The 24,303-nt window shown below is 34.9% G+C and overlaps 1 protein-coding gene across 1 annotated transcript; it reads left to right on the top strand.

Annotated features, from left to right (window-relative positions):
- Nucleotides 1-10,122: 10,122 nt before the first annotated feature.
- CUNH5orf47 (chromosome unknown C5orf47 homolog) lies at nucleotides 10,123-22,498 on the top strand. Its single transcript, XM_070933959.1, has 6 exons — nucleotides 10,123-10,531; nucleotides 13,096-13,184; nucleotides 14,295-14,397; nucleotides 16,513-16,551; nucleotides 20,946-20,995; nucleotides 22,472-22,498. The coding sequence occupies exons 1-6, from the start codon at nucleotides 10,123-10,125 to the stop codon at nucleotides 22,496-22,498; spliced, it is 717 nt and encodes a 238-aa protein (XP_070790060.1).
- The last annotated feature ends 1,805 nt before the right edge of the window (nucleotides 22,499-24,303 follow it).

Below are 24,303 nucleotides of genomic sequence, written 5' to 3'. Positions count from 1 at the left end.
AAGAAGCCAATTTAATACACCTTCTCTGAGTTTTTAAAATCATTCTTTAATTCCTTCAAAAAAAGTCTCAGAGATAGTTTGTTAATTATCTGTATTCCAAAGCAAAAATCCATCAGAATTTAAATGGATTTCTTTTAGTATCAATAAAAAAATATCCTTTTATTTATCACTTCTAAAAAAAAGTCCTTCCAAATCTTAGCAGAGCTCTTTTGTATATACAGAAGAAAAAAATAATATCCAAATCAGTTTCCTGTTTGAATATCTGTTCATCTCCTTTAGGGAATAAAACATCCATCAAATTGATTTGTATTACATTTAAATCACTCTTCAAATTAATTTCATAGACATCCATTGCAGCTCGTTCTTGTTTTATAACTTTATTAAATATATTCTGTCAACACAGTGATTCAAGTGCAGGACAGGAGCTCATTTTAAGATTTGGAATATTTGTTCTTGTTCAAAAATACCTGGGATGGTGGGAGGGATCAGTACCTTTCTCTTCCCTCTGGGAAGGTGGGAAAGTTCAAGTTTGTACTTAGCAATAGCACTTAGATTTATATACCGCTTCATAGTGCTTTTACATCCTTCTCTAAGCGGTTTACAGAGTTAGCATATTGCCCCCAACAATTTGGGTCCTCATTTTACCCACCTCGAAAGGATGGAAGGCTGAGTAACCCTTGAGCCAGTGAGATTGCAAATAATATTCACGGCATTTTCAGGCACTTCCTCATCAAAACAGTAACCAACGAATGCAGATCTGGTAACTCTCTAGATATTATTGAACTACACTTCCCAGAATTCCTTGCCAATGACCATGCTGATCTCTTATACCTGCACCAACCAGAGCAATCAGACTGACTTCTACTCAGTCCTGACCCAGATTTAATTTTAAACTTAAAAATCTCCAAAACCTTATTAAGAGATTGCAGTCTTTGTCAAATATACAAGGACCCATTAACTAATGTTCTCAGGTGAATGCACTACAAGCACGCTTATATAGTCAAGTTCACAGTAGGAATTTCAGATGAGGAGATCTTTGATCACTTATACATTTCTGAGCAAGTGGAACATCCCTCCAAAGGTTACCTTTGCATGTCATAATAGTGCCATTTTTGTAGCACTATTTTGTTATAGGGTTGGTCCCATTATCTGCAGCAGCTGTGCAGTCCCATCGTACCTGAGCTATGTAAGCATAGCACTCTATTGAATGCTGTTTCAGTTACCTTTCCATCTTAAGAATAAAGGCTCTCTGGTTAGGGCTATCCCTTTTTATTAGGACTACATTCCTCACAAATTCACCAAATCCCTCTGGGTTCATCCATCTCTGTCTCAACCTACAAAAGAACCCAATGGTAACTACAGTGACCATACATCTTTTACTTGATTTCAGAAGGCTGTTCTTTCGTATTTATTTTTCACAATTCACTTTTGTCTTATTTTTGTTCTTAAATTTTCTTTTGTAAAGCAAAGTTAAACATTTTTTTTATCTTTATGAATCTCTTTCATATTTTTCCCTTTTTTCCCTTCTTTATCCCCCCCCCCCGCAAAATCATAGTCACCTTATCTTTAGCTCAACTTATCAGAGATAAGACATGATGTAAATGCTGTAATATGCAAATAATGCAAATATGAATTACACCAGCTATTTGGAAATTGTCAAAAACATGGGTATGATTTCCAAGGTAGCGGATGTAGTCATTATATTGAATTGAAATAGGCTTGCTCTGATTGGTGCAAGAGATCAGCATGGTCATTGGCAAGGAATGCTGGGAAGTGTAGTTCAGTAACATGTAGAGAGCTACCAGATCTGCATTCCTTGGTTACTGCTTTGATGAGGAAGTCTCTGAAAATGCAGTGAATATTATTTGCAAGGGATACTGCACTAGCTAAACTTTTTAAGTTCATGTGTATGATTATTATAACATTTTCTATTAGGTTAGATTATTTGTACTTGTTTTCCCCCTGAATGGAGCCTTCCCCTTTAATATGCCATTTTGTACTAGTTGTTACAGTACATGAAAACCATCCATTTTCTTTGATTTTTCTTCTCACCCATGTCAGTGCAAACACACACACAAACACAAACACACACACACACAGACATCTCCTTTTGAAAGTGAAATGGGAGTAGATCTCCACAAAATAGTATCTCTTCTCATTGCTTTAGACCAGATTGCTCAGAAGAAACTGCTGGCCAATAAATGCTTATGAAGCAATTCCTTAGCTGCTCTTTATTCAGCATCCTGAAAGCCAACTCTGACAACAGTCCCAAAGGCCCATTGCCTGCCTACAGGAAATCTGAGACAAATAATGGCTGCAGAAAAAGAGAGCCAACCAGAAAACATTGCCTTCTTTTCTTCAGAGAAAAATGAGCCAATTCAGTTTGTCTTTATGAAAAAGAGGGCCTGGGATGAGGCTGTGTATTCAGCTGCCTTTAAAGGCATAAAATGACATTAAGTAATCCCAGCATATAAATGGATTAAGGAAATAACATTCATCATGTATTTCCACAATGTGATATAATGGATCTCTGCATGATCAAGGTGTTATTGCTTTTAAGGGGGGGAGGTGTTTTTTTTAATCTATTGGTTTTTTATATTCAAAAGGAACCAACCCATCTGAGTATATGGAATTAATGGCATTATACTCCCTCTGCTGGGCTTACTATACAATTCCACTATTATATATTTTTTTTCTCCAGACATATGTTAAAGGTAGGATTAAATTCCATGTTTTTGAATCTGAAAATATTCTCCTTTGTGAATATTGATTAAATACTGATTTCTAAGGGAATGTGAAATAATGCAAAAAATAAAAATAAAAATAAAAAATGAAGCCGAGAAGGACAGTTTTAGAATTTTGTTCCTTATTTCACCTTATGGAGTATTTTCTTGTTTTCTTTCTTTCTTTTAAAATTTTTGCAAAGGATTCACTGAGGTTTAATTTTCAGCCAGGGTTAAACTTAAAGAGGAAATGAGGCAAATTAATCTAACTGATGTATGAGGTTTTCATCTATTCCCATTAAATCCAACATCTTCTTTTTTATAAAAAAAAATGCCCCTAACTTTGCTCTTCTAGATTAGAATGTAATAAAATTTGCAATAATAATCTCTGTAATGGAAACCACTCATATCAAAGTTGAGGTTAGGACAGCGGGAATGGGGGGTGGGGTGGGGGCGGGGAAGCATGCAAAGGATATAATTTGTAAGAAATTATGGTGCCCCTCTATATGATGAAATTAATATTGGAGTCTGAAGCTCAAATATAATGGATTCACCTACTCTCATGCACCTAAAAATAGACAAATCAGTTAGCTAAGTTAGCCAATGAATTTGACTCATATAGTCCCATCATATAAAAACATATCACATAATGGACAACAGTAAGATAGACATGTGGAAAAATTAAGGATCTCTCTCTTAACCTGGTAGATCTCTCTACTCTTCATGACACCATAATCAGGCTAAGATCACTATGATCTGAGAGCAGACCTGATGGACATTAATCCCAATATTTTCCCTCTCCCATACATCATGACCTATTCTATAGGTCATGATGTCTTTTTTACCTTTGTGCTTTCCACCAACTGCAAAACTAGTGGTCAAGGCTCCAGGCTAGAAACCGGGAGACTGTGAGATCTAGTCCGTCTTTAGGCTTGAAAGCCAGCTGGGTCACTTTGGACAGCCATTCTCTCTCAACCCAATCCACCTAACAGGGTTATTGTTGTGAGGAAAAGTAGGACGAGCTTATTTACAAAAATAATAAAGGTGGGATAAAGGTAAGTAAATAAATAAATAACCCCAGGGAAATATTTCAAGACTACCCAAAGCTGCTTTTTCAAGACGCAACTGGACTTTCTGGTTTTTCTTTGAAGACATTTTGCTTCTCATCCAAGAAGCTTCTTCAGCTTTGAGCCCTGACCTGGATGACTGAGAATCTCCATAGACATTTCAAGACTACCAATTCTCTGAGGCCCAAAACTGGAGCAGGACAGTTGAGATAGGCCAAATAGAATCATTCATATCAGTTCTTTCACACCAGTTTTTATTTCATTTGACAGAAGGAAATTTGCTTAATTGGGGATTGAATTGGAGTACAGTTTTTTTTTTAACAATGAGAGAGTGCTTAACATATATGGCAATCTAGGCTTAAATAGTTCTGAAAATGGAAACTACAGAGTAGGTGAAGGCAGGCATGTTCATTAAGTCTTTCAGGAAGTAGTCGGTTTGGATTGCCCATCAGTGAATTAAATACAATCACCCAATGCTGAGAATCCAAAATGTATTTTGCTTCAAATTCCTACTCAATATTTACTGAGATGGAAGTAGGTGATAGACCAGAGATATACAAGAAGCTGGGCAGTTGCTTCAGAATGAATAATGGGGGGGAAACAGATATTTAATGTGGTATGAAATTGAAATGGAAGATATCAGATTGAGGGTAGTTAAAAGGACCAATAAATATGGTAGCTGGCTTCTTAGGCGACAATTTAAACGGAGAAACCTTGTGGAGGTGAGATCCTCCACAGTGATGTTGGGTCAAAAAGCATAGGTGGAGGATTTTGTCCCAAATTAGATGTACAGTCAGGAGATCTATCTATGTTGTCACTTATTGATGTAGCAAGGCTGATTGACAGTTGCTAGCATCTAGGATATAAGTCATGGATTCAGATTGTCCTAATCATTGCATGAGTGATTGAATAGTTCTCACGGGTAATGAACTAAGGGACATATTGCCAAATTGTCAGATTCCCATTGAGACAAGAATAAATGTGGTTAGAATATCTTTATTACATTACAGGAAATGATAGCCATGTAAGACACACATTTCTAAGTGAGCCAGAAAGATAATTCAGCCAGCTTTCAAAACCTTCATGTTCCCTCTCAGAAAAGGAAAGTTGGACTTATCCTTATTTTGGATAAGAGATGCTTGTTTATATTCTCTACATTCCATTCAGAAGAATGGAAGAAGAACTAGACTGGAATCTTTCAACCATTAACTTGAGTCGTGGTATGATTCACACATTAGATGAGGTGAATATAATCTTGAGGCACAACCCTAACCCTAACCTCTCTGGTTGTAAGAACAACACATTTTAATTATGGCTTCACATTGTAGCAAAGGGGCCCCCATGAAAAGGATAGCCTATCAACTTTATCATTTGCCAATTGTACCTGATTATGTGGGATAGAGTCAGGGCAAAGATCTTCCCAGCAAACATTGCTTGCTACTGTTCTCTTGTGGATAAATGTCATAAAACTATTTCTACTGCAGTGTAGAGTGGAAATATTTGATCAATATCAAGCTCAGTTTGTCCTGTCCTTGTTCCTGATCCATGAAGATGTCCCCACCTGATAGAATTTTATCCACCTGCTGAACAAGCAGCTTCTTCAACATGAAATACTTTTGCATTACAAGGCAAGGGAGACTCATAGCTCAGCCTATTCTTTCACGCAGGCTGTTTTTTTGCAATGAACCAATTCAATACAAAGAAATCTGCACAAAATCAGAATCTGTGAGTAAACCCTGGTGGAACTTAACTTCTGACAACTTTAGAGCCCAGCGGAGACCTCCTTTTGCAAAGATGACCAAAGCAGAGAAAGCCAGAAGAAGATTGTGTTGTTCAATGATTACTCTACCCCAGTAGCACAAAGCTTTAAAATCCCCTATGAAGGAAATTTAATTGATGCAATCAGTTTGGCCTCCACAGGCTGCTTAAATTCTCTATATTGCTAGCATTCTATTACTGTAAACTAGATGAGGCATATGTGCTCATTCCAAGGCTGCTGCATTAATTAATTAAAATTAATTAAAATAATTCTTAATTTTCCTGTAAGATGAAAGGGACTGCGATTTAATCGCAAAATATGCAAACAGGACCACATCTATAATGACTAACATCTTCAAAATCATTAGGTTTTGCTCAGCCTTTCTATTTATGTTAAATTTGTAGCAATCCCTTTGCTTCTAATTTCATCCTATCTGTTTTACACAAGTCATATACAGGTAGTCCTCGTCTTACGACCACAATAGAGCCCAAAATTTCTGTTGTTAAGTGAGACATTTGTTAAGTGAGTTTTGCCCCATTTTATGACTTTTCTTGCCACAGTTAGGCAAATCACTGCAGTTGTTAAGTTAGTAACGGTTGTTAAGTGAATCTGGCTTCCCCATTGACTTTGTCATAAGGACGCAAAAGGGAATCATATGATCTTGGGACACAGCAAAGGTCATAAATACGAGTCAGCTGCCAAGCACCTGAATTATGATCACATGATCATGGGAATGCTGCAAAGGTCGTAACTATGAAAAATGGTGATAAGTCACATTTTTCAGTGCTGTTGTAACTTTGAACGGTCACTAAACAAACTGTTGTAAGTCAAAGACTACCTGTACTACCACCCCTGTTCATAATTTTCATTTCTGTATCCTTTTCAGTTACAACATTGTAGAAACTAACTTCAGCCTTCTTTTTCTTTCTCTCTACTTCTGCTGTATTTTTGCAATACTAGCAAAGTCTTCGCTGAGCTATTCAAGCCTCACCTTTCTCATATGACTACTACAGACTTAATTTTGTCTCCTACCCAACCCACTAATTGTTTGTAAGTAATTTACTTGTCCCAGATATTTTACTTATATCAAACCAGTAAACAAACTGCTGTCAGCTTTGTGCCCATAATATTAAATATACACGATGCACAATGTTGTATGCAGCAGCAGAAAGTGGCTACTATGGCAAGAGGTTTGCTCATTCAAACAACAACAACAAGAACAAGAACAACAACATGGCTATGATTATTGAAGAAGTTAGTCACAGGCAGTAAGTAATTCATCAGAAATGTGACTGTCATCCTTTGCACTTTCCTCAGATGAACTCTATACATCTCACTCCAAAAGAGCGAACAACCTATTTATTTTTCTAAGCCATACTTTTATCCTTCACATGATCACATCCCTATAATGTTGGAGACCAGTTAATCTCCAACTAACATGCTAGGGGTTTTTTTTAAGTTAAAATGAAAATAGAGAAAGAGAGAGGAGAGAGGAAGAGACAGAGAGAGAATATTTGTCAAACGGAGGAAAAAAGACAGGCACTAAAGAGATTTGTTTGTTTTCTGAAGAGATAAACATATTTCATGGGATTCCTTTGAAAGTAAATTCACTAGGGGAAGGCATGAAATATTTTTCATTTGACTTATATAAATATTATGTGTGTGTGTGTTTATTACCTCTAACTGATTTTTATATATTATATATATAAGTTTGCATATATATATATATTAAGCTTATATATATAAAAGTCAATCAGAGGTAATAAAAACATCTTTATTCTATTTCAGTGCTTAAAGGGAGAAATGTGATAAACTATATGTACTCATACATATAGTTTGGTCTGGGCCAGCTTTGAGTCTCCATCCCTCCCCTCTTCCCCTCCCCCCTCTCTCTGTGTTGCTATGGAGAGAGACAGAGGCATAATTTCTAGTGACAAATATAAAGTGATTTCAAATATTTAAATTCCCAGATTGGATTCAGACAGTTTATAACATGATGCATTCTACCTTTCCCCCCCCCCAAAAGAGCAATCAGTTAAACAATGTAATTGCTGGTGTTTTCTTACCAGGATGACAAGTTTGCATTTCATAAGGGAAAAATATGAGCACCTGGTTCCTTGAGCAGAATTACCTGTTTGTCAACATACTAGAAGACAGATAGCAAGCCAGCCCTACCTACTTGTTTTACCCCACTCCTTTTTCCTGGAGGGAAAAGGTTGTCCTCTGCTAGTTTACACATTATTAAAATAATATTCTTTTCTCCTCTCTTGGTTATCTCTCCATAAGATGAGGCTCCCGGCTGCGAATGCTCTTGAAAGCCTTGGGCAGAGTTAATATGATAGAAAGACAACATTATTGAATAATGAATAATGGTTACTTTATATTTAAACTTCTTAATTGACATTTACAATATAAATAAAATTAAATTTAGTTTTTTAAAAAAATTCTCATGGACTCTCCCATTTTTTGGAATGTGAACCCTGGAATGCCCTTCAAAATCCAAGTGTGGTCTTCAGTCTAAAAAAGGTTGAATACTTCTGTGCTACATGATCTCATTTTAATGGAATGGATTTGTTCTGTGCTGCGAAAAACAAATCCCTATCACTCATAGCAAGCCATCTTGCCATGTTTTAACAAGCTGAGTTCATGCCAGCAAACCATTTTACCTGCAATAGATTTGCCATCCCGGAATCCCTTTGGGATGGATTTGTTACAATTATTTCTCTCCAATTGCAAGACTGCATTGAGATCTCTTGCTACAATTCTCTCTGGTTTCACAGTTAAGACTGCCATCTCATGGTTTGTTCTTGAACAACAAGTTTGTATCTTTTAGTTATGCTTTTTTTTTTTTTTTGTAACTCTAAAAAGAGTACATTCTATTTTAGGGAACTTTAGAAAAACAAAACTTGTGCGTGCTTTAAGTATTTTAATAGACAAATCAATGCATTGGTTAACACAGAATGCATAATCAAATATGTAAAAAATATCCACTATTGCCTTTTATTACAAAAATAAATGATGGCTCTGGATTTGAATAATTTACATTCATGTGGGAAAAAAAAACCCAGCAAACATATGATAGGAAGATGACTGGGAAAAAATAGGTTTGCTTAGGTCTACCACACTGTTTTGCACGCTTGACAGATGACTATCTATCCTCTGCTTAAATCAGTATAGCAGAGAAGAACCTCAAAACCCCAAAAGGCAGACAGTTCCACATATGGACAGATATTATCAGGGAGTTTCTTCTTGGTTTTGGCCCAAACCTGATTTCTTTCAGTTTTCACAGAGCATAATTTGTAAAGCTAGCAAAACTCTATTTGAGCAAAAACCTGTTTACTGGATTATTCACCAGTCTTCTTCTCAAAGTCTTGTTGGTTGGGAATATTGGCAACTCTGATCTCATGCCACTCAATAGTTGACATGGCATCAGACATTTGGTGATGCATGTGGTCTTAATACTTCAGCAGTGTTTCTCAATTTTGCAACTTTAATTATGTGGACTTCAGCTCCCACAATTTCCTAGCCAGCATGGCAAGGTTGAGAAAGACTAACTTAAATGGGAGCTGGTAGTTTCACTATGCTTTTCTTAAGCCCTAGTTGCATAGGGAGTAATCATGTTCAGCCCTTTTATTCTCCTCTTTCATTAACCTCCTTTTATAAACTTGGGCATCTTGGAGGTAAAAGGTTGTCCTCTGCTAGCTTACACATTATTAAAATAATATTCTTTTCTCCTCTCTTGGTCATCTCTCCATAAGATGAGGCTCCCGGCTGCGAATGCCTCTTGAAAGCTTTGGGTAGAGTTAATATTATAGAAGGACAACATTATTGAATAGTGTACAAAATTGTGAAGCTTTAAGAAACATTTAAAACAATTGAGAATTTATTGTCCCTTCTAAATTCTTATCAATTGGCAGCAGAATAAAAGTGTAAAGCATCTATTTTTCCGTGATTGCTTTTTGGCAGCCCAGGTTCTCCATGAATATCATAAGTAGCCTAATATTCCTGTGTTTCCCATTCCATATCAATTATTGTTCCCTGTAATGCACTTTATTTCCTGAGCTAAATATAGACATGCTATTAAGACTATTATTAAGGCATAAATGTTTTAATTTTCAATATAATTTATTAGATGAACAAATTGGGGGGGGGGGTGTCAGAAAAACCTACCTTGTTCCATTTTGGACTAGCATATAGCCTTTTTTAAAAAAATATTATTCAGATTTCTTCTGTTTGAAACCCTGACTCCTGGACGATATTCTAAATGTCAGCTAAAAATTGTGGATGTTAAAATGCTCTCCCTCTCATTCTTTCAGATACTGTAAGTTGCTTACTCATTGCTACTGCAGTATGAGTCATTCAGGCTTCCTGTTATTGAACAAGCGTATTATTTCTCCTCTCGTTTCATGCTGCAGGCACTACAACTTTTGCTCTCCCTGCTGCCTTCATGGGCTCGCCCTGAGCCTCTCCCCCCCCCCTTCTGGTTTATTAGTTCAGTCCAGACTCTCCTGGTTGATCTTGTGAGTGATCAGGTGGGAGGATGCGCCTCAGAGCTTGCTAGTCTCGTATCAGTATGAAGCCCAATTCTGGGCCTCGCTTTGGCCGGCAGCATTTCCCAGTTGTTTATGTCACCCGTTTTGGGAAACACCCCTGTGGCACGAAGATTCGTTCTGGTGGCAAAAGTCCTCCTAAAAAAGCAGCCCAGGAGGACCTCCATTCCTGCCTTTCTGACAAAGCTTCTTCTGCCACTTTGGACAAAACAGGTCTAGTGGGTGTCGCCCCTCAGAGACAAAGGAGGCACCCAAGCTTGGGACCTGGGATGGTGCAAGTCCGAGGAAGCCAAACTGGACGTCGACAACCACAGAGTGAAGGCTGGAACATCAGTATGGCCAAGCCCCCAGGCCGAGAAGCTTCTAAAATAGCCCCTTCAAGGAAGAAAAGCCGGGGAAGCAAAAGGGGGGCAGCAAATTCTACAACCTCTGGTACTCAGAAATGCATAGGTTATCAGCACAACCCAGCATTTATATGATATAACACATTTCCCCAAACTGCTGCTTTCCAGATGCAAATGGCTCTTAGGCAGCAGAAGCCAATACAGTGGAGGACTGACAGATTAAAGCTTAAATACCCTGTTCTTTCTGTGAATAAGAACCATTAATTTAAAATACACGTATTTTCCCTCAAACGGGTCAATCTCATGGTGGCCAGCCAACCCAGTTATTTATTTATTTATTTATTTAGCATATCTCATATCATACATGGAGCAGCAGTATGTATTAACATCTCACCTAGATTATTAAAACAATAAAATATAAATGTTAAAAAGATCTATGTTCAAAAACCACAGTCTAGGCCATCTAACCACTGTTTATATTTTTTAAAAAATCAGACACTGGATTGGTATATGCTCTCAGTTTACAGCCGGTCACGATGTGGTCTACAGTTTGACATGGAACCCAGCAATCACACTGAGGGGAGGATACTATGCCCCATTTATACAGAGTGTCCCGGCAGATGTCATGTGTGGTGTAAATCCTATTCAGGATTGTCCATTGCTGACATGGTAATTCAAAGCCTGGCACCTTTTTTGTGGGGTCATTTATATGTCTACCTACAGTATGTCTGAGTGTTCAATCCGGTAATGTTACATACGTGGTGAACAAGGATAGGTTCACTATGAATTTTTTATTAGCAAGTGGATTTTTCTCCTCCTTCTTGGTTGCTACTGAAGCTGCGATAAGTGTTTCTCAATTTTGGCAAGTTTAAGATGTCTGGTCTTCAACTCCCAGAATTCCCCAGTCACTTCTTAAAGTTGTTAAGGTTGAGAAATTCTGACATAGAAAAAATGGCCTACTTTGTCACGAAGGGCATATCTTCTTCACACCCTCAAATGGCTCTTGTCCTGTTCTCCTGCCAATCTGACTCTAAACTGGTTTAAGAAAATCCTGTCCAGATTGAGATACTTTGGCAACAGTTTGTATAATAATTCAGTCCAGACTGCAGGTTACTGTGTCTTACAACTGCACAATTCCCCTCTTGCTTTTCCCTCACAGCTCCAATAAAGCAATTGCCAGCAGTTTTCCTTCCTGTGAGTGAGCTTTACTAAACTCATATATTTCATAGATATATATCTGTGTTTATGTCTATATACCCACGAGGTTAAATTGAATTTATATGCATAAACATAACATAGCAAAATGCATCCCCATGCAGCACAACAACCAGCTCTAAAGTAAAAATTCTTTTTTTAAAAAAATGGCCCTGGCTATCTCTAATATTTTCTAAAATAGCTTTATTAGGAATGTCAATATAACATTATGGTTAAAACACTTTTTAAAACAGAAAATTCCTAGTTTAATACCCAGCAGATTTTTATTTCTTTTAACAACTATTATTCCTTCCCTCCGTATGCAATAGCTATTTTTCCCTCATTTTTTTAAAAAAAATAAGTTGAGAGCACTGGTAAAAAAAAATAAAGAAATGCTGGTTTTCTTTAAGCCTACAAGAAAAGTAGCTACTTTGGAAAAGAAAAATAATAATTTAAACAAAATTATTCATGAAATTATCTCATTTTTCCATTTTTTTCCAAATATTCTTTTTCTAGAAAGATTTATAAGGATATGTGCCAGCTTAAAAAGGACAATCCATAAAGAAAGTCAGATGATATCAGATGAACTTCTGTCTTATGTACAATAGACATTCTCACCTAGCATTTTCCAGATATGTTGAACTTTAATTTTGATAGGTAAAGCTTATACATCTAGTAGGCTCAGGCTACAAATGACAGATAACAATACAACTAGCAAGAGAAACAATATCAATATTATTAATACCCTAGAAGTTCTAAAATCCAGCCAAACACATACCATAACCTTACATATTCAAAATTTATTTTAAAAATGATGTCAATTACTGTTAGTTATGAGCTTTGGATGATTGAAGGAGGAAATACATAAATTACTTATTCAGAATGTAATACAATGTTCATGAAACAATGCTTCATGAAAGTAAAAAATATTCATAATTTAAAAACTGAATAAGTTTCTACTTTCTGCTTTCCAAATTAACTTCTAATACACTAAATAACAAAAATGTACAACCTAACATTATATAAGCTTTCATGTCGATCACTAGTTATAATCTAGGATGCAGACATAAAGAACAATTTTAGCATATCTAAAAATACAAATGAGCTTTTAAGAACTGATTTGCTCTAGAAAGTCAAAAGGTTACTGTCTTAGCAACAGACAGCATAGTGAATCCCTCCCTCCATTTTACCTCATTTTGTTTTTCATCTTCCTTTTAGTTTCAGCTGCTATATGAAGGAAAAGATGAGTGATATACGAAAACATTATATCCTCTGGAAGGCCTATAATTCTGCTTTCAAATGATATGAAGCATTGATTTTTCAAAATAGTTTGTTAAGATCAACACCTAAACATACACCTCAGTTATAATGAAACAAGAAAACATATATTTTACACCCACACGATCACAGTAGCTTAAATTGAATCACAAAATAAATACAATTAAATTACTTTAATAGGTGGCTTTGAAGAGAGTGGAGCTGATGAGTATGAATTCTCCACGTCCAAAGAAAACGCTAATGAAACGATCAGGGAACAAAAGAAAAAGGTAGAACATCAGAATAATAGCAATAATAATACACTGAAAAATGCTTTGGCTAGTACACTGGGTCTCAGTTGTGGTTGAAAATGGTTTTCTGAACAAATCATATTTGTTCATTGTATGCTGCTTCAGTATTCAAATAACATGTTAAAGGAATAATGACAATTTAGTTGTGACAAATGTAAAATGCTGCCTACTGAAGATGGAAGTGCTGATTTCAGAGTTAAATTCCTTCCTCCAATCTAGGGGAATCTGAAGTTACAGGTCTACATGTATCCCCCAGCCTCATTTTTATAATATGAGGCATACTTTCCAAACATTTGGAGGCAGGTTATACACATAAATTGTGGAGCAAGTCCTGACTAAGTTTAACATAGTTAAACAATAACTTCTCTCTACCTAAACTTTAATAGTAGGAAGACATATATCATTTTGCATCGTAACTGTTTTTCTAGGTTTTCAGAAAAGTTTAATAAAGTGCACAAACATTTTTATTTGTTTTATTATAAACAAATTAACTCAAATTTCATATAGTCAAATGTCAGAAATACTTATTTTGAAATAAGAACAATTATTAACTTTAACAGAATGTTTTAAAAGCTTATGTGGGATCAAAGAATAAGCAGGACAATACCTTCGTTATCAAAACTATAGCTAGATTCTCATAGAGTTCATTTATTTTCCTTGATGGTGATACAATTCATACCCCATACAAACAGTGGTGGCTTTGAACATGTCATCATCCTGGCTTAAAACGCATGTGAATTAAATAGTATTTGATGTCATTGCTAGCTAGCATATTAAAGTTAGCATATTACTATTAAAATGCTGAGGAATGATTTTTGAGTTATATTGTTAACACAGACCCAAATTGCATTAAAAAAAATCCTTATGAGGGAAACAAACTTTTTGAGATAAGCATAGACATACTTTAGGTTTCTTTGCCAAGTATACATATTTCTTTGAATTGCCCTAAGGCTGGCCAAAAGGGATTCAGAGATGGTGGTTCATAGGAAATGATTTAGAACTGGAGTAGGGAAAATGAGAGAGAGAAAATTCTTGATACATGAAGCAGTATGGTTCTGTATGTTTCTCACATAACTTTTTTCCCCCTAGTCTGCAGTGTGGCTTGAAGTATTTGAAGTAATTTCTAAAATGATAGAAGAAAATGGATACTTTAGGAATAGATTGGTGTCTAATTTTCATTTTTCAGTTGAAGGTAAGTAACAAGTGAACTCCTTTCACAAGGAGAAGTTGCGGATAATTGAGCATAATTTTTACAAAATGCATTTGTTAAAAAGGACTTTCAAATTAATTTTTATCTTACAAACTGAAAACAAAATCTCCTTTTTCCTCCTTTAGGCCGAAAAGCTGTTGTCCAGTCTATCTAATGTTAATTACAGTACACTTAAAGCTTCTGAAATTATGTACTGGTAATGACTTGAATCTTTGCAGGAATCTAAATTAAAGCATACTCAATAGATAGCCATCAATCTGCTATTGTACAAACTGGTTGAATCTGCTCTTGAATTTCATTTTTTCATTATCAGGGTTTTCTAACATTCATATTTGTAAAGAAAGTAACCTCAGGAGGTGAAAGCAACTGGCTTATCTTATCTGGGCTCAAAGGCTAAGCATGGAAGACTCGGGAATCCCAAACTGAGGTGGAGGAATGGGTATGTGAGGCTGAGAAGTAAAAAACAACCTGTAAGAAGACAGTTTTTTAAAAAACAACCTGTAAGAAAGCAGTGAGGACGCGGTGGCTCAGCGGCTAAGATGCTGAGCTTGTTGATCAGAAAGTTGGCAATTCAGCGGTTCAAATCCCTAGTGCCGCATAACGGAGTGAGCTCCTGTTACTTGTCCCAGTTTCTGCCAACCCAGCAGTTCAAAAGCACGTAAAAAATGCAAGTAGAAAAATAGGGACCACTTTGGTGGGAAGGTAACAGCGCTCCGTGCGCCTTCAGCTTCTTGCCGGCCACATGACCATGGAGACATCTTTGGACAGCACTGGCTCTTTGGCTTAGAAATGGAGATGAGCACCACCCCTAGAGTCAGAAATGACTAGCACGCATGTGCGGGGGAACCTTTACCTTTAGAAAAGCAATCCATTACGTTATAAGCATTTGCATTTGTCTTGAAGGAAGCTTTATTAGCACAATTCTGTATCCTGCATTCTGAAACAGTAGAAACAAGCCTTGATTTTTTTTAATGTGATAATGTTTTAGTGCACATAAAAGTGAACAGGTCAAATTAACGTTCATTTATTTGAGTGGAAGCCAATCTATAGAGAAATTTAGATTGGTTGTGTATTAATCTGAATTATTCCATTATGGCTTCCCAATAAAAACATCACAATGCTACAGAGCACTTGATACAGAATCCTATGGATTTCTTTTTTCAAGTAGGTTTCCCATGCAATCTAGAACACCTGTTCTAGTTGCTCAGGAAGCCATCAGAGCAATCTTCTCCCTAGAAATTATCCCTTCAGAGAATAAATGTCTATTTTATTTGTTTAACTGATAATCTGCCTTTTCTCTGAAGCTGAAAGTGATGTATGTGGAGCTCTCTCCTTCATTTCCCCCCCCCCACAACTTTTGGGAAATTGTGGGGCTAGGAAATAATCACTGGCCCAAAATCGTATCTTGGAACTTCAGTTGCTAAGAATAGTTATGTATCTGGGTTTCTCAGGTTCAAGCCCAATACTTTAATCATTTTACTGCAGTGAGATGGATGGAGCATTGACTCATCACTAATTTTTCTCTCACCTTTTTTTTTCATTATGTGGAGGAGCAATTCTGAATAGAGTTAATTCTGACAAGATTTTTTTGCCTGATTAACAAGGGGATAGACAATTTATTCTTGCATATTTATGCAAATCTTCCTTGGTTAGAAGTAGTATAACTCTTGTGTGATTTGACATGTGGCAGTTAAGTGTTCTCTTAAACTGTTTTTTTTTTAAATTCATAACTGGCATTCATTATTCCATGCCTTAAGGATGAATGAGATGCATTTCAAAATAAATAATTTGATTTGGTGGTTTCTTCATTGATTTGTTCTGCTAATTGTATTTCTTGCAGCATAACTGCCCACAATGGCTGGGAGCTGGGCAGCATATACTGTACATTTAATAATAATTAATAATAATAAAATAAGTTATTTGCCATTTTCTACTTCAAGGAGGTTTCCCAATTTTCCAATCAAGCCAACAGCTCTAGGATTCTCAAGTACTGATAAGAATTAATTTTGTTTAGTTTTTGTTCCCACAATCGGCCAAGATAATTGAATTGTTCCCACATTAATGGCATTAACATCTAATTATTTGTTATCCAAGTAGATGCTGCAAAGAATTCTCAGCAATCTTTGACCATACAAGGTAGGACAGGGACGTTTAACTAGCTTCTTATTTAGTTTACTATAACACATAGATGATGGTTTAGAATTCCTGTTGTTATAATTCCTAAGTATGAGGACAAGAGTGTTGATAAGAAGTGAGTGATATAAATACATTTTTAATGATCTTCCCTGATATGTTGTTCATTTCCAGTCCTAATTTAATGTATTTGAGCAATAAAGCCCTTCATGGCTGGGAACTGTAATATCTGAAAGAATGCTGCTTCCTGTATATCCCTATATCCTAAAGCCATCTCAAATGGCCTACTTTAACTGCTCTCCCTCATTGTTATGTGGATAGAGTGGGTAACTAGCAGGAAGGTTGTTCAGTTGTAGCTTTTCAGCTTTGGAATTCTCTCCCCAGAAAGGCAATATTTTGGCTGTACTTTCCATGCTTTCAACTGGCAAGGGATTAGAGGGAGAAACAAAGAGAATCAGTGTAGAGCAGTTGGCTTGCAGAGTTGTTCCTGGCCTGGTCCTTGATGTTAGATTCAAAATCAGCTGCCTGGGGATTTGCCCATTCCAAATGCACTTTTCCAGCTAGAATGCCTGAGATTTAAAATCGAAAAGCCTTGATCACAGAGTTGACAGAAAAGATTTCTGTTGTCAACTGCCATTGCCTTGCTTATTTGATAAAGGCAGATTTTTTTAAAAAAATTCCCAAGCTTTTTAATGTGTAAATATTGGGGTGATATTTTTAACTTTTAATTGCTGCTTTTACTCTCCGTTAATGTATGCTTTACTTTATTTTGTAAATTTTTGCAGTTTTTAAAATAGGCTTTTATAATTTTGTTAGCCTTTTATTAACCTCAATTTTAAACTACTCAGATATTTTTAAATTGCAATAATGTACAAGCATATTAAATAAATAAATAGTCATTTCTTTAACATTAAATGAAGGATGCACAGGAAAGCTACATCCTCATGAAATAATAAGTATTTAATACAAAATATAATAGTAAAGAATCTCCAGCTGTAAAATTAGAACAAGGATGATTCTATACAACATATGTGTGATTTATTGATAATCACTGTGTATGCTGTTGATAATTCATTGTGTATGCTAATTCTGACTTAGAAAAATGTAATTTTAGAAAAATTTTCATCCAAAGATGGCCTGGATGCAGAATTTCATTATATGAAAATGAAGCAAAGATTAAAACTGACATTCTATTGATGTAGTTTCCATTAGATTAAAGCTGTGTTGCTGTTGCACAATTCAAAGTAACACAATATTAAGCTTACCAACTTAATTGGAATTTCTAGCTTCATAGTTTAATTAGTTTTAGGAAACTGATTTACCAATCCATTAAGTGTTAACTGATTAAATTTATACTGACATATTCCCTCCTTCAATTTGTCTTTGCTCAGAGTAACATTTAAGTTTGTAAACTATGTGAGAGCAGAATATTTATCAGAATATTGCAAATGAATGCTGGTAAATTGGAATGCTTCATATTTCTTTGAATTATTAGCATGATAAACAATACCAGCTAGCCAGATTACACTTTTTTATTTTCTTTATTGTATATGAAGTGCTTTGGGATGATTTTTACTAGTACAAGTACCCAGTTTTTTTAAAGAAATAAAAATAAATTTAAAGGAATTGACAATCCATATTATACATGGTAGAAATTTAATATTAATACATTATGCCATCTTTTAGTATTTTATATATTCAAATTTTAAAATTGGTTTTAAATAGTTCGGGGTTTTAATTTGTCTGGGCCAAAACTATTTAATTTGATTTTAATTCTACTTTTAAATTTTGTATGTATGTGTTTTATTGTTTGGCTGTGCACCGCCCTGAGTCCTTCGGGAGTAGGGCGGTATAGAAATAAAATAAAATAAAATAAAAATAAATAAATAAATGTATCATAAGATACTATCTATTCTGAGTTACAAATAATTTTCTGTTTGTTCAACAGGTGCATGTCATAGATTTTTGGCTGTTAATCATGATCTGTAATTTAACCTATCATACCATTTTATAGAAATCTTCTGCTTCTGTAATTTCAAAATTTCATTTGGCTTCAGCTTATTGGCTATGATGCACAGATGAAAGAAGCATAGGACCCAGATTGTTGTAGTCAATATGCTGACTCTAAACCGCTTAGAGAGGGCTGTAAAGCACTGTAAAGCAGTATATAAACCTAAGTGCTATTGCTATTCCTATACGAAAACATGGAATTTGTTGAAGCACATCCAGTACACCAAGTACAACTGGAATATCTATGTAAATCTAAAAAGACATATCTTGGAAGACATATCAGATATACCAAGTACTATTGTTATATATGTGAATGGAACAGTCAGGCAGGAGAGGCACATTATATTAAAAAAACTTGGCTGCTCCGAAAGAATTTGGTTCCACTATAGAAAAATGTGGCATGTGAACTGCTTCTTGATCCAACAAAGATGTGCTTCACATAAAACTGGGACTGATGAAAATTTTTGTGAAAGCGATGAACAAGGATGGTGAAGGCTTTTTGTATTTGAGCAGATGTTTCCAAGAATAACTGATGCCAAGATTAAGGAAAACATTTTTGTTGATCTAGAGATTAGATATATCATCATTGATAAGTGATTTGAAGATGTGTTAGTGGGGCCAGAGAAAATCGCCTGGAAAGCATTCAAGGATCTTGTTGAGAATTTTCTTGGCAACTATAGAGCAGCAAACTACATTCAGCTGGTTGATAAACGTACAGCATTCAAGACCATGAAGTGTAACATGTCACTGAAGATTCATTTTTTCTGCATTCACACTTGAACTTCTTTCCCAAATATCTAGGTGCAGTCAGTGACAAACATGGTGGAAGTTTTCACTAGGACATTGCCACAATGGAAAAAATAGTATCAGGGCAATTGGAATCCATCAATGTTGGCTGACTATTTTTGGATGCTGCAGCAAGATGCATCAGCAGTAAAATACTTTTAGCCTGTTGAACACATACAGCATGTCAGAAACATTATGTGATTAAATACTTTATAGTAATTAAACATTAATTTCATATTTCTCAAGATTCCTACATGATACAGACATTCTGAAATTATATTTGTATTCAGTTTGAGGAGTCTATCATAATCACCAAAACTTTTTCAGGAAGCAAAACCTTTTGAAAAAAATTGTTATCCAGTGAACTAATGTTTATAATGCATCTTAATTCACTTTGTGCATGATGAACATATTTACTAGAGTTTGATCTTGATTCTAATCCTGTTTACCTAACAATATAGGTGCTATATGCAGTCTACGTTGGAGTCAAAGCTCTTGAAATAGGAGGGTCCCTTGCAGCCTTGTCCTGCATTGCTTTCTTACAATAAGAATTATACTGTTTAAATGCACTTCTATTTCTTTTAACTAAAAATGGATTTTATGGACATACAGTACTTCCACTTAAAACATGTTGTCATACATTGGTGCTGAAAGGAAGAACTGTTTTGTCAAAAATCTGTTTATATCTTCAGAGGAAAGAATGGATATGAATAATTCTCCCTACCTCTCCTCATTTGTCATCATTCATTAGAAATTATATATTGGCAATTATCTTTGGCTATAATTTGCATTTTTAAAAAGGCACTATTATGTTACTTCATCGCTAATTGTAGCTCCTTTTTTCCCAGAGCTTTAATTGTGGCTCACTTATTAAACTCTATTTAGCTGAAAGCGCTTGATTCTAATGCCTTTTTTTAATTACTAGATTTTGCACAATATTGCACCAAAGAGATAAGTTTCCTATTGATCTGAATTCTTTATCAGATAAATTGTGAAAATAAATGGAGTAGTCCAAATAGGATTGTAAGATACAGAATAACAAATCTGAAGAAACAGGTTTATAAGTGATGTGCAATGTGTTCTCTTATCTTTATCTAATATAATTTTAATAGTATACATTGTTTAATGGGGATTATGAAAGTCATTTCCCCCATAAAACAAAGTACTGTTCACTGTAGTGACTAAAGTGCTGGGTTAGAAACCAGGAATATGTGAGTTCTAGTCTTACGCATGAAAGCTGGTTGGGCTACTTTGGGCCAATCTTTCTCTTTCAGCCCAATCCACCTGATAGAGTTTTTGTGAAGGAAAATAAGACACAAGGGTCAGGGGTGGGTTCTACTTACCTTTACTACTAGTTCGCAGCGGGGCCACGTGCGCTCGCTTTGCTTGCACGCACATGCACAGAAGCATTTTGATGATGTCAGGATCAGTGGGCGGAGCCTCCCGCCGGTTTTACTACTGGTTCTATAGAACCGGTGCGAACCGGGGGCAACCCACCACTGACAAGGGTGTTAAGTATGTACACTGTCTTGAATTGACCAAAAATACAAGGCAGGATAAAATGAAATCTAATCTATTCTATATCTGAAATTCTTATACAGGTACAGATATAAATCAGAATTTGCAAAGTGAAATTTCTTTTACTGACACAGTAAGTAAAACAAGTTTTGTTTCAATGACAAAATAAGATTAAAATATATGAAAATATGGCATTTATACACTTTGGCCCAATGGAAACCATTCATTAGATTTACTTGTAGAAATACTTTGTAATTTACAGTTACATTATTGCTTTGTATATTGTATATAGTTTTAGTTTTTAACTTATATTTCTTTTACTGTATATCTTCTAGCATTTTATTATTTTCCACTGTAATTTTCACTCCACTTTTGGTATAGCATGTTAGGTCCTTTGTGCTCCTTTTTAATAATTGTACCCACCCCCTTATTTTGTAGCAATAATAAAAAATTGGTTTGGAAACACTTTTTTTGCCCAACCACATGTATTTACATTGGTCAAAGCTAATTTCAGAGACAAATAAATGTCAGTAATAAAGTCAATAATGACAATGGAATGCGTGGCACTAGGAAAGTAGATAGTGTGGTAAAAAAGGTTAAGTTATTGAACAGCTACTGTAGGTGATTTTTAAAGCTGTTACAAAATACTATGAGTTTGCCTTTTCATCCAAGGTGGTATATACACTTTTATTCCAAATAAACTAAGGGAACTTTTGTCGATGCAATTTTTCATAATGGTTTCCTCAAGAGATATTATTTATTAATTAGAAAGATATTATTATCTTTTATAATAGACCCAAGACATGGATATGTCTAGCATGAAACTATAGATTCCAAACATGTACAATTTGAAATTATATTGTTTACTATATTTCATTTTTTTTGATTGCTAACAGAAGGAGACTATTTAGTCAAATTGTTTTTCATTATTTGAATTTGTAGAATATAGTATTAATATTTGCTGAGTGCAAATCCCAAGGAATAAATTTGTTTATTTATGGTAATTTCTCCTATTATATTTTACTGTTAGGGAGGAGTCTCTGTTAGTATCAAATATTACCATTTTGGGAATCCAAGATACATAGGGAAGATCAATTTTATTCCATACCTATTGGCCCTTCGAGGCAGATTATGTCAGGAAACAGATTCGATAAAAATGTTAGAAATCTACCTTAGTGATGTAGACTGTATAGTGAAAACTTGACAGCCAAAGTGTGTTTTCCTTTCCTTCATTTTATAATCCAGGGATTTAAGGGAAAATCAGCTTGAGTTTCTTTTTAATGGTCTTTCATTTCTAAGGCTTAAAACATTATTATTTTGCATTTCATTCAAAAAAAGCTCCTTTTCATTTTACTCTCACCACACTATGCAATGGGTTTGGATAAGAAGTAAGATTGGCTTTTCTACAATATGTGCAGAATATTCTGCAGTTATACTGTATATTCTGCAAAATATATCTGCACACATAGAAGGCTCTTAATAAATTACGATTTTGCAGATAGATAAATTAAAGTTTTTCAACTTGATATATGCTGAAAAGAAATACTCAGTGCATTTGTTTGTTTTAACAAGAAGTTCTTAACCAAGATATTTAATCATTTTCTTTTAGGATGAGGCAATTTTTGGATGGGTATAGAAAAAAAAAAAGAAATAAGGAAAAGAAGATTTATTTATTGTTATTATTTTCATTGTTATATACAATTAGCACCTAACCATTCAAGAGAAAAACATTCCCACCATCAGAAGTGCTGGAACATAAGTGCCATATAGTTTATATAAAGAATATACAATATAAAGTGCAAAGTATGTATTTGTGATTACTGCATTTAGTGCATTTATGATTACATTACACTGTTATAATATTTTGTTTAAATTCTGAGTAAACAATGCTCTTTGTTAGTATTTTGTATAAATTCTTATATAAGAATACAATATAATATGGATCTAATGCTACTGAAAGAATAGTTAGAATTTCAGAAAAAAATAAGTTTGTATGAAATAAATATGTAAATCGAAACATCTGAAGTTCTGAATTAATTTTATTCCCATGCAATTAAAATTGCATACCTGAATCTTTGTATGTAAGTTGAAACATTTAAGTAGCAGTCAGTCATCAATTTCAGGTTGCCATAAGTAAAGTGAAGCAGCAAAGTGTGAATTCATAAAGGTGATGAAGATGGGATGCAGTGGCAGTATTTTATTATGGCAGTTAGGCATCCCAATGTTATTCAACCGTGTAACCTACAAAGTGTTAAAAGGAAGGGTCATTCTCCTTCCAACATTCACTGTCATTATATAACTTTTCATTGCTTCCTTGCCTCTATGGATTATTGCCTGGAAACCTCATGAGTCATACTGCAAAATTATATTATCTAAGAGTAATATGTTTCCTGAAAACCCCAATAAAAATGATCCTTTCCTGAACAATAGAACATTGTCACATTTGTTATTGTTTATTAACAATCATAATACCAGCATTTATAATGTTATTTATTTATTTAGGTTCTAGAACAATAAATTTGAACATTTCTGTCCCCATCTACATCTTCATGTCTTCATCTTCAACTTCATGCCTTCAGCATAGCATTCCACCTGAGAATGTTGTCACAGAATTGATATTCAGCATCCATGTACAAAATATAGTCTAGATGTAGGTAATGCATTTCCATGCAATTTCCTGTTCCCTAGTGGTAATACTTAAATACTCTTCTGCATGAAATTTCTCTAAAATAGAGATGTGATAGTTTGATAGTTTACAGTGCAGGAGCTTAGCACACTGTAAGGCCTAAAATTGCTGCCTGCAATATATAAACTGCACAAATAGGAACAGCAAAAAAAAAAAAAAAAAGCCCAAAAAAAAAAAACAAGTTTGACTTCTTTACTCTTGCCCTTTTCATTGGGAATTTAATGCAATATTAATTAAAAGTAGCTGATGACTTCATAGTTAATTGACTAAATGCAAGGTGTATTGTACTTAATTTCCAATTCCTGCTTTCAGATTACCAGATGTTAAGCTTGTTTGAGAACCCCAAAACAATCAATCCAAGAATAAAAAAAACCTAGAGACACGAAATACAGAATTTTCCATAACATCATTGTACTTTCCTGAAAGACAACTTATCCCATTCAGTGCAGATCTTTAAAAGGTTATACTTGGATTTGAAGAAAATATCTAAATTACAGTCAAATAGTTACTGTTACAAACTTGGGCATTGGTCCAACCTAAATGTGGAGAATCTGTAGCCATTAAATTGCTGTTTCCTGCAGTCTGGCCAAGGATAAAAATGTTGGAAGCTGCTATTCAATAAGACCTGCTCATAAGAAAATACATTTGTGCAAGTCTTCTCTGATCGAATTATAACTCATTTACAGCTTGGTGTTAGGAGAATTAAATGTAGCAACAGACAGTATATAGGCTTAGATTTTCATTAGGGAACCCTA

Source organism: Pituophis catenifer, unplaced genomic scaffold, assembly GCF_029215685.1.
Source record: "Pituophis catenifer annectens isolate HBS135680 unplaced genomic scaffold, rPitCat1.0.hap2 SCAF_2, whole genome shotgun sequence".
Lineage (NCBI taxonomy): Eukaryota > Metazoa > Chordata > Lepidosauria > Squamata > Colubridae > Pituophis > Pituophis catenifer.
The sequence above is the reverse complement of the archived record's forward strand: the minus strand, read 5'-3'. Positions and strand labels throughout refer to the sequence as shown.